The 16,170-nt window shown below is 34.6% G+C and overlaps 1 protein-coding gene across 3 annotated transcripts; it reads left to right on the plus strand.

The window, feature by feature from the left end:
- Positions 1 to 11,665: 11,665 nt before the first annotated feature.
- Positions 11,666 to 15,132, plus strand: LOC120170150 (serine/threonine-protein phosphatase PP1 isozyme 4). 3 transcript variants are annotated; one of them, XR_005520732.1, is made up of 5 exons: positions 11,691 to 11,981; positions 12,940 to 13,499; positions 13,580 to 13,810; positions 14,339 to 14,542; positions 14,752 to 15,007. XR_005520732.1 is itself a non-coding variant. In XM_039178154.1 (4 exons), the coding sequence occupies exons 1-3, from the start codon at positions 11,786 to 11,788 to the stop codon at positions 13,763 to 13,765; spliced, it is 942 nt and encodes a 313-aa protein (XP_039034085.1). In that variant the 5' UTR covers positions 11,666 to 11,785; the 3' UTR covers positions 13,766 to 13,810; positions 14,752 to 15,132. The 3 variants fall into 3 exon arrangements, 1 of the variants encoding a protein (XP_039034085.1); XR_005520733.1 differs by having other exon boundaries at positions 14,506 to 14,542; XM_039178154.1 differs by lacking the exon at positions 14,339 to 14,542 and having other exon boundaries at positions 11,666 to 11,981; positions 14,752 to 15,132.
- Positions 15,133 to 16,170: the final 1,038 nt, after the last annotated feature.

A 16,170-nucleotide genomic window follows, 5' to 3' on the forward strand; every position in this document is an offset into this window, starting at 1 on the left:
AAATTCGAGTTGACTCGAATAAATTGAAAATTGTGGGAAGAAAGTTTTTCAAGTCGAATCAAATTTTGTTGACCCCTGTATAAAATGTTGGCAAAATAAAGTTTTTGGTCCCTAAACTTTATAACAAGCCATGTCATCAAAAGGTTGTTGAAATAACGGTGGAGTGACTAAAATTTTTTCAATAATCGAATTACTTTTTTAAAATTTCAATGACCAAAATAAGAATGAGGGTAAAGTTGAGTAGTGAAATTTGTAAGTTAACCAATAATTAAAGGTTTAAAATTAATTAATCACAACAAAACAATTGAAAAAAAAAATATTTAATTGGTTTCTACCTGTTCAATTCAGTTGAATCATTTTTTATGGATTCATTTAGAATTAAGTTATTATTTTAAATACATATAAAATTATCAAAAATCATATAAAAGATATTTAAAATTTTATTAAAAAAAATTAAAAGTATCAAAATTTATAAAAATCATGAGGAGAAATGCAGCGGAAGAGATTGAGGTTAATAATTTTTTAATATTTTTTCTATTTTTAGATGACTTGCATAGATTTAAATTAGCAAATTAGCAAAGGGTCAGACGACGACAATGCAACACACATGTATACACACTGTTTTCAATCACTCAATAAAAACATGTTTGAAAGATTATATTTAAACACTTAAAATAAAAATAATATCTAAACAATATAGGATTTGAGAATCTCATGATCAAAGTTACTGTTAAAAGTTTCAAAGTTTGGCAACCAACATTGGAAAATGTTTTTTTTTCAAAGTTTGGTAAATGTTTCTTTGAAAAATGTTTTTCAAAGTTTGGTAAAATTTTGGTAGATGTTTGTTGAAAATAGGAATGGGTAAATTCACTTTAGTCATTGCACTTTAGGGTATTTTCAAAGATTAGTCCCTAAGTTTCTACTATAAATACCCTTACCCATTTAGCTTCAAAATCATCCCAAAACATTTCTTTCTTCCTATACTAGAGAGCTTTCTTGTGAGTAGTGAGTGTTTTGTAAACACCTGTAAATTTTCTCTCTTAGTAAAAGATCTGCAGCAGCCCGGAGACGTAAGCACAATTGGCTGAACTCCGTTATCAATTTTCAGGTATTATTTTTCCGCTTTTATTTCGCATTCTCACTAATCTGGTTATAGGGAAATTACTTGTACACGGTTTATTTTCCTAACAACTGGTAATCAGAGCTTTTGGTTGTGAATTTTGTCAAATTTTCTGCGAGGTTACTATTCATTACTATTCACGTGAATAGTGAATTTCGTGAATAGTGAAATTCGATCGACGATACGAGTTTGTCAACGGTGGTGTTCTAATACACGGTGATTCGCAAGAATTGTCAGAAACGATCCAAACGAAGCCAGATTCGAGTGGGAGCGATGGCTGCAGACGAAGGGAATGTGAAAATTGAAAAGTTCGATGGTGCGGACTTTGGCTTTTGGAAGATGCAGATTGAAGATTTTTTGTACCAGAAAAATCTATATCAACCTCTCTCAGGAAAGCAACCAGAGGGCATGAAGGATGAAGATTGGACTCTTCTCGACAGACAAGCCCTCGGAGTTATCCGACTGACGTTATCCCGCAATGTTGCTTTTAACATAGCAAAGGAAAAGACCACGGCGGGTCTTATGGCGGCTGTCTCCAGTATGTACGAGAAGCCATCGGCCTCAAACAAAGTTCATTTGATGAGGCGATTATTCAATTTGCGGATGGCGGAAGGGGCATCGGTGGCACAACACCTAAATGAACTCAACACAATCACAACCCAGTTGAGTTCAGTGGAAATTGAGTTCGATGATGAAGTTCGAGCTTTAATTCTCTTATCATCTCTACCAGACAGTTGGAATGCTACTGTTACAGCAGTCAGCAGTTCGTCGGGAAACAGCAAATTAAAATTCGACGATGTTCGGGATCTGGTATTGAGTGAAGAAATTCGACGAAGAGAATCGGGTGAAGCATCAACCTCCTCAGCCTTACACACGGAGTCTAGAGGGAGAACTTCAGAAAGAAATTCAAATCGTGGTAGATCAAAATCTAGAAGGGGCAAATCAAGAACAGGAAATAAAGATTTTACCTGTTATAATTGTGGCAAAAAGGGTCACTTCAAAAGAGATTGCCGAGCACCGAAGAAAAATACCGGCGCACAGGAATCTGTCAACATGACGGAGGAGACAGGTGATGCCATGATTTTAAGCGTCAACAGTCCGATTGAATCATGGATCTTGGATTCAGGGGCATCTTTCCACTCCACCCCATGCCGAGAAATCATGGAGAACTATGTCAGTGGTGATTTTGGGAAGGTTCATCTAGCTGATGATGAAACCTTGAAGATCGTCGGAAAAGGAGACATCCGACTAAAGCTGCCAAACCAGACCACCTGGAAGCTGACAGGAGTGAGACATATTCCTGGCCTCAAAAGAAATCTGATTTCTGTTGGGCAGCTTGATGGAGAAGGATATAGTACAACTTTTTCAGGCTGTGAATGGAAGATTACCAAAGGAGCACTCGTCATTGCTCGTGGTAAGAAGACCGATACTCTCTATGTAACCTCAAATTTAGAGAATATCATTACAGTAGCAGATGCTGATGGAAAATCAAACCTATGGCACCAAAGGCTCGGCCATATGAGCGAGAAAGGAATGAAGATACTTCTGTCAAAAGGGAAGCTGCCGGATCTAAAGAATGTAGATGTCGGACTATGCGAGGATTGCATCTTTGGAAAACAAAAGAAAGTCAGTTTTACAAAGATTGGCAAGACTCCCAAGGCAGAAAGGTTAGAATTGGTTCATACTGATGTATGGGGACCATCCCCTGTTCCATCTCTTGCAGGCTCACTATATTATGTCACATTCATCGATGATTCAACAAGGAAGGTGTGGGTTTATTTTCTGAAGAAGAAATCAGAAGTCTTTGATACCTTCAGAAAATGGAAGGCCATGGTGGAAAATGAGACTGGTTTGAAAGTCAAGCGGTTGAGGTCTGACAATGGAGGAGAGTACAGAGACAGTAGTTTCAGAGATTTCTGCGCAAACAATGGGATCAAGATGGAGACAACAGTTCCCATAACACCGCAGCAGAATGGCGTAGCAGAGCGCATGAACAGAACTCTGAATGAACGTGCCAGAAGCATGAGGATACATGCCGGATTGCCCAAATTTCTATGGGCTGAAGCTATCAACACTACAGCTTACCTGATCAACTGTGGGCCCTCAGTTCCTTTGGATGGCGGAATACCAGAGGAAGCTTGGAGCAAGAAAGAAATAAACCTTTCACACTTAAGAGTGTTTGGTTGTATTTCTTATGTACACATAAACTCTGCTGAAAGAAGTAAACTTGATGCCAAGTCCAACAAATGCGTCTTTGTTGGTTACGGTGGTGATGAGTTCGGTTACCGGTTTTGGGACTACGAAAATCGAAAGATCATCAGAAGCAGAGACGTCATTTTCAATGAAAATGTGATGTACAAAGATAGGTCAACCGCAGAATCAAGTAATACCGAAGCTGAAACAAAGGAATTTGCTGAGTTCGAGGATATTTCTGGAAATGATGTTCAGATCAATCCTGAAGCAGTTCAAGAAGAACCACACACACCAGAACTGAGACGCTCCTCCAGAATTCCTAAACCAACCCAACGGTATTCACCTTCTTTGCACTATTTGTTGCTGACGGACAATGGTGAACCAGAGTGCTATGATGAAGCAATGCAGGTGGAGGATTTAGTCAAGTGGGAGTCTTCCATGAAAGATGAGATGGACTCGCTTATGTCAAATCAGACTTGGGAATTAGCTGAATTACCACCAGGCAAGAAAGCGCTCCATAACAAGTGGATTTACAGGATCAAAGAAGAACATGATGGGAGAAAACGCTACAAAGCAAGATTGGTTGTCAAAGGTTTTCAGCAAAAAGAAAGTATTGACTACAATGAAATTTTCTCTCCAGTCGTAAAACTGTCTACAATCAGACTGGTGTTGAAAATTGTAGCTGCGGAGAATTTACATCTCGAGCAGTTAGATGTAAAGACAGCTTTCCTTCATGGTGATTTGGAGGAAGAGATCTATATGAGGCAGCCAGAAGGCTTCATAGAGGCAGGCAAGAAAAACCTGGTATGCAGGTTGAAGAAGAGCTTGTATGGTTTAAAACAAGCTCCTAGACAGTGGTACAAGAAGTTCGATAGTTTCATGAGTAGCAGTGGTTTTACCAGATGCCAAGCAGATCATTGTTGCTACATCAAGAGGTTCGACAATAGTTTCATTATTTTATTGTTGTACGTTGATGACATGCTCGTTGCAGGCTCAAACATGCAAGAGATCATAAACTTGAAGCAAAAATTGTCGAAGCAGTTTGCTATGAAGGATCTGGGCGCTGCAAAGCAGATTCTTGGGATGAGGATCAAGAGAGACACAAAGTCGGGGACTTTGATGTTATCGCAGGCTGAGTACATCAACAAAGTACTCTCCAGGTTCAACATGCAAGATGCTAAACCAGTAAGTACACCTTTAGGTGTTCATTTCAGACTCTCCAAAGACCAATCACCAAAGACGGAGGAAGAACGTGCACACATGGTGAAGGTGCCGTATGCCTCAGCAATTGGAAGTCTGATGTATGCCATGGTTTGTACCAGACCAGATATTGCTCATGCAGTGGGAGTTGTTAGCAGGTACATGAATAATCCGGGCAAGGTACACTGGGAAGCAGTCAAATGGATCCTCAGATATCTTCGGGGTACCACAAACAAAGCACTTTGTTTCAAAGGTGGAGATATGATACTGACAGGCTATGTAGATGCTGACTTAGCCGGAAATGTCGACATCAGAAGGAGCACTACAGGGTATGTCTATATTCTAGGAGGAACTGTAGTGAGTTGGGTTTCTCAACTACAGAAGATAGTTGCTCTCTCCACAACTGAAGCAGAATATGTCGCTGTTACGGAAGCCAGCAAGGAGATGGTTTGGCTCCAAAGTTTCTTGGAAGAGTTAGGCAAGAAACAAGAAAACAATATCTTGTATTGCGACAGTCAAAGTGCTATCCATCTAGCAAAGAATCCGTCTTTTCATTCCAGGACAAAGCACATACAATTGAGATATCATTTTATCCGGTCTCTTCTGGAAGATGGGATTTTGAAACTTGAAAAGATTAGTGGAGCTCAAAATCCGACAGACATGTTGACAAAGACGGTGACTACGGACAAACTGAAGTTGTGTTCAGCTTCAGTTGGCATGCTAGAATAACAAGACCAGACATGCTGCTGCATTGATCGAGGTGTGAAGACATATTAAAATCAGTCTTCAAGTGGGAGATTGTTAAAAGTTTCAAAGTTTGGCAACCAACTTTGGAAAATGTTTTTTTCAAAGTTTGGTAAATGTTTCTTTGAAAAATGTTTTTCAAAGTTTGGTAAAATTTTGGTAGATGTTTGTTGAAAATAGGAATGGGTAAATTCACTTTAGTCATTGCACTTTAGGGTATTTTCAAAGATTAGTCCCTAAGTTTCTACTATAAATACCCTTACCCATTTAGCTTCAAAATCATCCCAAAACATTTCTTTCTTCCTATACTAGAGAGCTTTCTTGTGAGTAGTGAGTGTTTTGTAAACACCTGTAAATTTTCTCTCTTAGTAAAAGATCTGCAGCAGCCCGGAGACGTAAGCACAATTGGCTGAACTCCGTTATCAATTTTCGGGTATTATTTTTCCGCTTTTATTTCGCATTCTCACTAATCTGGTTATAGGAAAATTACTTGTACACGGTTTATTTTCCTAACAGTTACCCCTTTATTCTTTTCTTTCATTTCGGCTCGGGCAAGTGCAAACGTTTAAAACTCTCAAATTTGAATTAAAAAAAACTCGAAATTAGATAAATAGGATGTTACGACTGATGATTTAGGGTTTTCCATTTTGAAAACTCTAAACCAATACTTATCTAATATCGAGTTTAAATCTTGAGTCCTTTCTTTATCGATATATAATATATTAGGGTTTTTCTTTGACGCCGAAGAGTGATGACATGCTTTGGCAATCGTTTTAAAAACCCAGAGATGTGAAACATTGATTTAAGATTAATGGTGGCTTGCATATGATTAAGACATGGAACTGAATATGTTCTTTATCTTGTTCCCCAACTTTATTAATTAGCCATTGCTTTTAGGAAAAAGAAACATTTAATTGCTTGATCAAACGGTTGTTTTTTAATAATATTCTTATGGGAACAAAATAAAGGGCAAACTAACTAAACTTTAGGCGGTGTAAAATGTTTAAATTTTGACATTGTGGTTTAGTTTATGTTTCAATTAGGGCATTAGACTGTTAAATCGTTAACGACATAATGATATGAAAGTTTTTTTCTTGTTTTCTGTAGAAAATTGTTGACTCCTTCGATTATCATTATCGATCAATTGGTATCTGTCACATGTCGCCATTCACAGTAAGATCATACCAGAACGTTTGTATTTCACTAATCTTTCTTCTCATCAGATTGATTTTCTATAAAACTCACTTAAAATCGACAAACATGCATCTAAATGTTTAACGTTCTAATGTTCCAATCTTCTCTAACAATCATCCAATAAGACTAGTTTCTAGGTATGTTACTTGTATTCTCGAAATAATGCTTCTCACTGTTCATATTATTTAATAAACACCTCAAACCTCCAACAATTGTGGATCTTTTGTGTTTTAATTTTGTGAGTTGTAAAAGATATTTTGGAAAATAATTATATTGATGAAGTGGAAGGGATGATGAGATGAATTCTTCTGTATTTAGAGTGATCGTAAAAGAAGTTAAAGAAAGACGATTTTTCAATGATGAGAATAGATGAAAAGAGAAGTAATCTTGATGAAAAACACAATATTATATACCAATATTAACAAATGAAATGAGTTTAAAACAATAAACGAGTTTAATATCTATTTATAAATATATGTGTGTGTGTGTGTGATAAAATAGAATAAAAAAATAATAAAGGAAAGGATTTACCCATGCTTGTTTAACCAACTAATTCTCAACTTTCCAATTATCAAAGGTAAAATTTTGGTTTTAGTCACTTCATCAGCATAAACTTGAGATTTAATCTCTCTACTTCGAGTTAATTGCATATGAGGTCGACTGCAATTCTAAAATAATCTCTAAATTTTAAAATATTTTATATAAATTACTAAACTATGACCACAATTATAAATTAGTCCTTAAACTTTAAAATATTCTATATCAATCTTCAAATTATCAAATATCATTTCATTTTGATCATTCTATTAACATGTCGTTATCTCTCCTGGTAATTGAAGTTTTGGGAATTAAACATGTGATCTTCTAAAAAAGTAATATATTTTTTAAGTTTATGGAAATTATATATATGATATTCTAAAAAAAATTAATCCATTTTAATAAAATTATATATGTAAAAATTTAATATATAAAGTACTAAAATTATGAAACTAAATTGAACTTTGCTTTAATTTTATGTTATTAAATTAAATAAATAAGTATTTTATAATCTTTTTAATTTTAACAAAAAATCATGTGAAATTTTCAAAAATATGTTAGTTAAAATTGAGTTTCTAATTAAATTTTCAAGGTAAATATGGGTATCTTAACTGATCTCGTTGATCACCTTTTTTTCACTATTCGACAGATGATGGGTATCTTTCCTTTATAATGGAACATCTAAAATCACTTTATTTTCCCAAATTAGTAAGACATGGTTACTTACTTCAAGTTTAAGGGTAGAATAATAAATATATAATTAAATACTCATGTTTCGATATTTCTATACAAATATATTCAAACACTCCTGGTAGACGTCGTGTTCGAACATAAGACTTTTAAGAACGATAATAATGTATTTAACAATTGAGATCATTTGGTTCATACAAATAAGGTTATGAGTTTAAATCCTAACTCTATGAATTAAGAAAAATAAATTGAGATAATCGTTCTCATGATGAATTTTTGTAATATTCGATCCAAATTGATCGGTCAATGAATAAAATACCGATAATTTTTTACTCGGTGGGTTTAAATTTCTTTCCACATTTGTCAAAACTATAAAAATTATTGGTTTAGAAATACTAAAATCAAATGCCCAAAAATCATAGTTTCCCCATCTTTCAAAGCAAGTTTTGGATTACACATAGAGGATGCCTATGATTAAACATTGAGATAAATATTATTCTCCATGCTTGTTCCAAAATTTTATAAGTCATTGGTTTTGGGAGAGAAAAAAAAATTATAGTAAAGATTTTGCATTGACATTTTAGGAAATTGAAACATGTTCATAAGTAAATGGGTAAATTACACCACACAATTCTATTATTAGTAAGTGTACAATTGAGTCACTATATTTCAAGAAGTTACAATCAAATCATTCAATTACTTGATTGTAACAATTAGGTCAACCTGTCGTTAAATCTAAAATGGTCGTATGATGTGTAATATTTTATTTCATAAAATCCACATCACGTGCATGATTTTTTATGGATGAATTACACCACAAGTCACTCTATTATTAATACATTCTAATTTGGCCACTAAATTTCAAAAAGTTGCAATTGAGTCATCAATGTCATCGTCGATCGACATCTATGGAACTCAATGAACCCTATATTTTATCAATAGATTCACCTTGATATCATCATTTAATTTATCCAAATATATTCTTAAGAATCTCTCTCAAAAATCACGAAACCACTCCAAAACTTTTGAACTTCTTCAATCTAATATCATATGACCGTCTCGTGATATGTTACTCCTCTCACAAATGACAGTCTCTCTACTGTTTGGATCTTCAAGATACACAAATGACTCCAACCACCACCATATGTAACATAAATTAATTAAAAGTATTTTCTAATGACACCTTTTAACGTATGTGTGAGATTTATTGGTACAATAATCTGATTATTTAAATTGATAAATTAGAAGACTTAATTGTAATATTTTAAAATAGAGTGATTCGATTGTAAAATTACTAATAATAGAATGCCTTATGTTGATTTATCCTAATTATATTAACTAATCTTCAAATTACAAAGAGTTTTTTATATGCAGTTTGGGAGTCTTCGGATCCATTACTAATCTTTTTTACTCTTAATTTTATTTCTTCACGAATCGGGTAGCACTGTAAACTTTTTAAACTGAATCAAACAAAATTTAAATCACAAACTCTATTAGTTTAGTTACTTCAAGCAATAGTAAACCGAATTTCAGAAAATATTTATAATTAAAAAGATTTTACATTATATAAATAGATCATACTCCATACATATATATATTATATATATATATATATAATTGTACTCTCAAAATTTAGTATCAAGATTCATCATTGTATAAGTTCGAGACATTATATTCATATAAAATTTTATTTGTTTATTTTTTTGAAAGGAGACTTTTGCACGATTTATTGAACAAAAATTCATACAAAATTAGATGAATAATAGAGGTCTCATTAAAAAACCTCCCTAGACTTAATTAGAGGATAAAGAGTACACACTATTATTGCCAAAATGGCAAAATGTAACCAAAAAAACAACCAGCATCCACAACCTGCTTAAGCACACGAAATAGGCATGTACAAGCAAAACAATTAAAATAACATGAGAGGATCAACATCTATAGGCAAGCGAACCCAGTTGGTAACACCCCACATCAGAACCACCAAAACCACGAATTGCAGAGAACCAAAAAGCCAATGTCACAACCTGGGATGAGGCACCAGGGCTGACTAGGCAACACAAGGAAATAAACGCCAATACGCAGTGGAGCAACAAAGAAAGGAAGCCGCATTCAATTGACGCAAGAGAAAACAGCATCTCACTATCCCAATACACCCAAAGTCCACAACTGCCCCAGACCACCCCTGCCACCACCCAAAATACCAAAAACTACAGTTCAGGCAGCTCCCCCGGACCCTCTACAACCTTGATATTCAGCATATTCTGGGAGCCCAGCTCTGTAACATCGCTCAAAACGTGCTCCAGGACACACTATCGACAACAGGACATGAACCAACCATGCTAGCCACCAGCAAAATAACCAAAAACAAAGCAGCCTGCAGAAATACAAGAGAGCCACTACAGCACCATCGACAAGCTAAAGACAAGAAAGTAAATACATCACAATCGAGGTAGCAAAGACAAGAACATCCCCTAGCCACTCGATTATCTCCGCTTAATGGAGATGACCGCATTTGGACAACTGCAAAAATCATTTATAGAGACGCAAACTTCTGGCCATTTCCAGCTGCACCAAACACCCAGCCTTGAGACAGCAGAATCAAAACAATTTCTCTACACTAACATTACTTCTATTGAACATTGCCTCGTTCCTGCTTATCCAAACTGACCAAAAGAAGGCAAAGAAAGCTAAACTCCACATATTTCTACCAGAGTTGGAAATCTGAATACCATCCCAAGCAGAGAGGAAAGAGCGAACATTACCCGGGCAAACAAAGTGGAGATTCACCTCGCAGTGACAGAAAAGGTGATTTACTGATTCAATCTCCTTCGAACACAGAACGCATGCTAGAGAACCCGCAGACACAGTGCCCGTTTTACCTAACCCTTCCAGAACTGGGAGTCTCTGAAGAATGGCTCTCCACACAAGGAACTCGACTTTTAATGCATTCATAAATAACTGTCCCTTGTTCCCGTATGTAATGGGGTAAGGGGATGTGATATAGTAGGTTGATCCCAACATCAGGTAGAGAGCAGCTTACGTAGAAGACCTCCGAATTATGAAATACCTTCCGTGGTATTCGATCTCACGACCTATCATATTGGTCTAATTATAATTTTTTTGGGTAACAAGTCTAACTATAATTTTAATCTTATTGTTATATGATAAAATTTAAGATTTAAACTCTTTATCTTAATTTAAGATAAGTTATTTTTTTAAATGTTTTTAGTAAGTCTAGATTAGATAACATCATTAATTATTTGTGATAATATAATTTAATAAGTCTAAATCGATAACATCGCTAATCAGAACTGATAAAATGATGATGATTATTTTTAAAAGATAGTTTGTAACTTTGAGTAGTAGTATGATATATAAATTTATAATTAGTTGAAGATGATTGATTAATTGCTGCAAGTATTTAAAAAAATACAAATTAAATTAGAGATTGAACCTTAAATTCTAAATAATACAGAAACCAAAATCAGAACTAAATTTATCATGCTCGTATTATTAAGGTTAAATGCCCAAATTGATACCTGCTCACATAAAATTTAAACCTTTCAAAATAATTAAATAAAAGTTAATTTTCTTTAAATTTGTTTATGCAATGGTTAAATTTTTTTAGAATCTATAAGACGATCTTAATAAAATAAACTATTATTTTTTAAGTTTGAATTCAAGCAGTTACGTCTGTAGGATATGTATATTACCAATAACGAAGAAAAACTCTGAACAAATATTATATTATAATCATTCGGATAATTTAAAAAGAAGGATTAAACCTCTTAATATAATCAAATTTAAATGAGATGTTCGAACAAAAAGTTCGAACTAAGCCCACGTCGTGAGAAATGAACCGGCCCAAACGTCTAACGGTTTAAGAAACAACGTCTCTTCGAAACGACGTCACTCAGTGTTATGTTTTCCTTCCACGTTCCTTTGAAAAAGTGGAAGTCAATAAGATATTTCTCTCCTTCAATTTAATTCCGTTTTCCCCCAAAATCTTCTGACATAAAAGGATCATTTATCTGCCCCGTTTCGGTTTATAGTTTTAGGGTTAGGTTTAATCAGGGGCCGTTGAAGGAGGAGGAAGAGGATCTAATGGCGGCGGCACAAGGGATGGACCCGGCGGTTCTAGACGATATAATCAGACGGCTGACGGAAGTCCGGTCAGCCAGGCCAGGGAAACAAGTGCAATTATCTGAATCCGAGATCAAGCAGCTTTGTGTTGCTTCAAAAGATATCTTCTCTCAACAACCCAATTTGCTTGAACTCGAAGCACCCATCAAAATTTGTGGTAATTTTTTTGGCGGTTTAATTTTTAACTTTTACGAATAAAACTTGAGCTTTATGTTTCGTTGGGATTTCTTATTAGAAAATATTTTGTGGGTTTTGAAGGAAAGCCGAGGGTTTTTTTATGTAATAAATAGGTTGTGATAGATTGGTAAAGGTTGCATTTTTACAAGTGTTGAATAAATAGTGTTCAAGGAATATGATTCTTTTGGTTTTTTAATGGGGTTTAATAGTATGGATTTCTGAACCAGATAGAGGTGAATTTAACCTTTTTAAAATCCTAATTTGCCTCCCTTTTTAAATGGAAAAGTTGAGGAAATTGGGTTGCAGTTGCTTTTTTTTTTTCCTTTTTTAACTGTTTGATTGCTGGGAGCTGTAGAAAAATATATGTAAAGCACCTAGGTTGTCTGCGCCTTAGGACTATAAAACAAAAGCGCCTCAGACCCTTTCAGGCAAGCCCTATTTCATAAGGCTTCGGCCTAGGCCTGCTTTTTTTGTGAGGTCACTAGGCATAAAACGAAGGCTGTCCGATTGAATCTCTCTTTAATTTATTTTATTTTTCACTTTTTTCGTTTGATATACCTTTAATAGTAAGAGAGGGATAATAACCTATGATTCTCAATATTTTAACATTCGAATAGTAAGGAAATCATGCAATATGACCGAGAAAAAGTGCATGTTTTGTACAAAAACTATAGCACACTTTAGTTTATCATATATAGTAAGCTTTTCATATATCTACACACACATATATACACACAGACTTACAAAAACTCACATATGTGCGTGTGTACTTACAGATATACATATTGCACTTCACTGAGCCTACTGCTTTCTTTTTGCCTGAGACAATATAAGGGTGCTAGTGCCTAGAGCGTGCCTTGCGCCACTGACAACACTGCAACCATCATTTTCCTGTATTTTATTGTTTCTTACTGTAAATTGTTTGTTTTTGCTTTTAGGTGACATACATGGGCAATATAGTGATTTATTAAGGCTGTTTGAGTATGGGGGTTTTCCACCTCATGCCAATTACCTATTTCTAGGTGACTATGTGGATCGTGGCAAGCAGAGTCTGGAAACGATATGTCTTTTACTTGCTTATAAGATAAAGTATCCGGAGAACTTTTTTCTATTGCGAGGAAACCATGAATGTGCATCTATTAATCGGATATATGGATTTTATGATGAATGCAAGCGACGGTTTAATGTGAGAATTTGGAAAAGCTTTACTGATTGTTTTAACTGCCTGCCTGTGGCTGCTCTTATAGACGATAAAATATTGTGTATGCATGGTGGTCTTTCCCCTGACTTGACACACCTTGATCAAATTAGAAACTTATCTCGTCCAACTGCAATTCCTGACACCGGTTTGCTGTGTGATTTGCTTTGGTCTGACCCTGATAGAGAGGTGAAAGGATGGGGAATGAATGACAGAGGAGTTTCATACACCTTTGGTGCAGACAAGGTGTCTGAATTCTTGGCAAAGCATGATTTAGATCTTGTCTGCCGTGCACATCAGGTTGTTGACTTAGCTAGGCTTTCCCATTCGTGTGTTTCATGTTGTACTATTTTGATGCTAAACTGGTTATTTTTTTGAAGGTTGTGGAGGATGGTTACGAATTCTTTGCTGATAGGCAACTTGTTACAATATTTTCAGCACCTAACTATTGTGGTGAATTTGATAATGCTGGTGCAATGATGAGTGTCGATGACAACCTGATGTGTTCTTTCCAGATTCTAAAGCCAGCAGAGAAAAAAGCAAAGTTCATGGCCACTAAAATGTAATGGTTGCAGCTATCAACATATAATGGCGTGCAAGTCTCCATGAAGGTCAGCTAAATAGAGTTGTCTCATTTATTTTATTTTTTATTTATTTTGTTGATTTTTTTGTCATATCCTTTTCATTAGTGGTTGTTACCAGGGATGGACCTAGAAAAGGGGGGCGGTCACCCCGCCTAAACTTTTAAATTCATATATAATTTAGATATTTTCTTTGTATTTTCTTTTGAAAATCTGTTTTTGCCCCCCTCTAAAATTTTATAAGTTCGTCTCCCCTTTAAGATTTTACAAGTTCACCCCTTTAGCATAAAATCCTGCTCCCGTCCCTGGTTATTACTTCCCTCTGGATATAGTATTAGAAGTTTTAGCTTTTCAGGTATCATGCAGCCTGAATATGTTTATGATGATTTTTAAATAATTGTAATCATAAGCTTTTAGGTGGAAACAATATTGAATCTTTGTTATCATAAAGCTCTTTTTGTCAAACCAATCTAGAGACGCTCATAATATTTTTTGATGGTCCAAGTTTAGAAACTAAAGAAAATACCTTCTTTGATCTATCTCTTTCTCTCTCTTAAGATTCAGGCCATAGGATTCTCCCTGGATCACATCAAAGTAGGAAAAAGACAAAAAGGGCTTCTAATGGAGAAGAATGGAAGTGATTTTCTTTCTATGGTATAACTTAGTGATCAGCCCCCTTGTCCTCAGTATCCACTTACCCGATTGCCTGCTTTCTTCTCCTTCAATGTCCTCTTCTGTCCGTTGTGAGAATATTGATGATTGGTAATGTGTTTTGTAGTTTTGTTATTGTCAGAATGCAGCACACGAAAAATTGAATCTTTTTCACTTTAAATCCATATGATGCTTATTATAATTGTTAATTATGTTTCTCATTTTTTTATATCAGTCTTTGTTATTCATCTAGTTAAACGTCAAAACAACTCTCAGTGCTACTTTATATTATTTACCGCATCTCTTTTTCTCTAATGTAGTTATCCTTATCAGTCTCCAAAAATGGTTGAAACTGAAGATTGCAGGATCCAAACTTTTGCTGGAGGTGACGTAAGTGACACCTTTGTGGATACCATTTTGTAGGGTAAAAAAGTTTACTAGTCTGCTTTCGTGTAGCATAAGCTGCTACTTTCCACCTCCATGTTTTGTCTTTTTCTTTATAGCAGTTACTCTGCGGTGAATGTATAGATATATCTAGTCTGGCAGCACATAGGTGTGGTCGGAGTTGTTGGAACACTAAAAAAAAAGTGCCCGGTTTGTCCTCAAAATGATTTTTCGTATCTCTCAGATTATTCACTGATTGAGTTGTTTGTATGGATATAATTAGGTGCAATCAAATGTTATGAGATGATTAGCTGCAATTTAGAGCCTAGCGCTCAAATCTAATTATTAATTTGTTTCAAAGATTTATCGTTTCTTTTGGTGCATGAAAATGAGTAACGCTTATGTGGTAAGCATCGTGAATCCACGGGGTGACCCTGAAAAAGAACAGGGTAGGAAGGGGTAGAGAAAATGCCCCGAGCTGTTGTTCGAATACCTTATTGCAAATTTTGTATACTTTCATTGGAACATAGAGGATTGAAGTTGATATTGGGAGATTTAGTTGACAGCCAATGCTTTTAGTGCCTCATTTCTAAACCTTTAGGGAGCAGAATAGAATGCATTGCCCCTTCCCCAGCACTATTTGTCCCAGAACGAGCTTTCCTTGTTATTTTGGTTGGACATCAGACATGATTTGAGCAAAGAAGCTGTAAAATTGATTTTTCTTTTTAATAATTGTATTAACAGATAATTGCATCTTAGACAATGATTCTTATTCTAAATTGATCTTTAAGTTTTAAAACATCTTATATTATTATGCTTTGCTGACTTGTGTAATTAACTCTTTCATCAATGTTTTTTTATGAGATGATTACAAGATAATATAAGTTCAAGATTTTTTAGTCATTGACAATGTATATGCAACACGTAAACGTTTTTATTCGAATCTAAAAAATCGAATCACACTTTTTAATTACTAACCTCAATAAATTATCTTTCATTAGTGTTAATTTATAATATTATAAGATTAATAGGTAAAAAAACAATGATCAACACTAAATGAAGACCAACGTGATATATTCAAATTATTTGTGTAGTTTAGATTCTAACAAATGTAATCATTTAAGTTATAATATTGAAGATAAAATATCTTGTTAATCATTAAATTTTAACCTCTGTATTAATTTTGTTATTGAATTTAAAAAAAACTATTTCATCTCTAATTTTTATATTAATTTTATAATATTTAGGATAGTTTAGTAATTTGAAATTGATGTAATAGTTAAAGAAATATTTTTATTATTTTCTCCATTAGATTTTTTTTCGCTCATTTTAAGTCATAATTATAAAATATCATT

The sequence above is a fragment of the Hibiscus syriacus genome, unplaced genomic scaffold, assembly GCF_006381635.1.
Source record: "Hibiscus syriacus cultivar Baekdansim isolate YM2019G1 unplaced genomic scaffold, ASM638163v2 tig00111772_pilon, whole genome shotgun sequence".
Lineage (NCBI taxonomy): Eukaryota > Viridiplantae > Streptophyta > Magnoliopsida > Malvales > Malvaceae > Hibiscus > Hibiscus syriacus.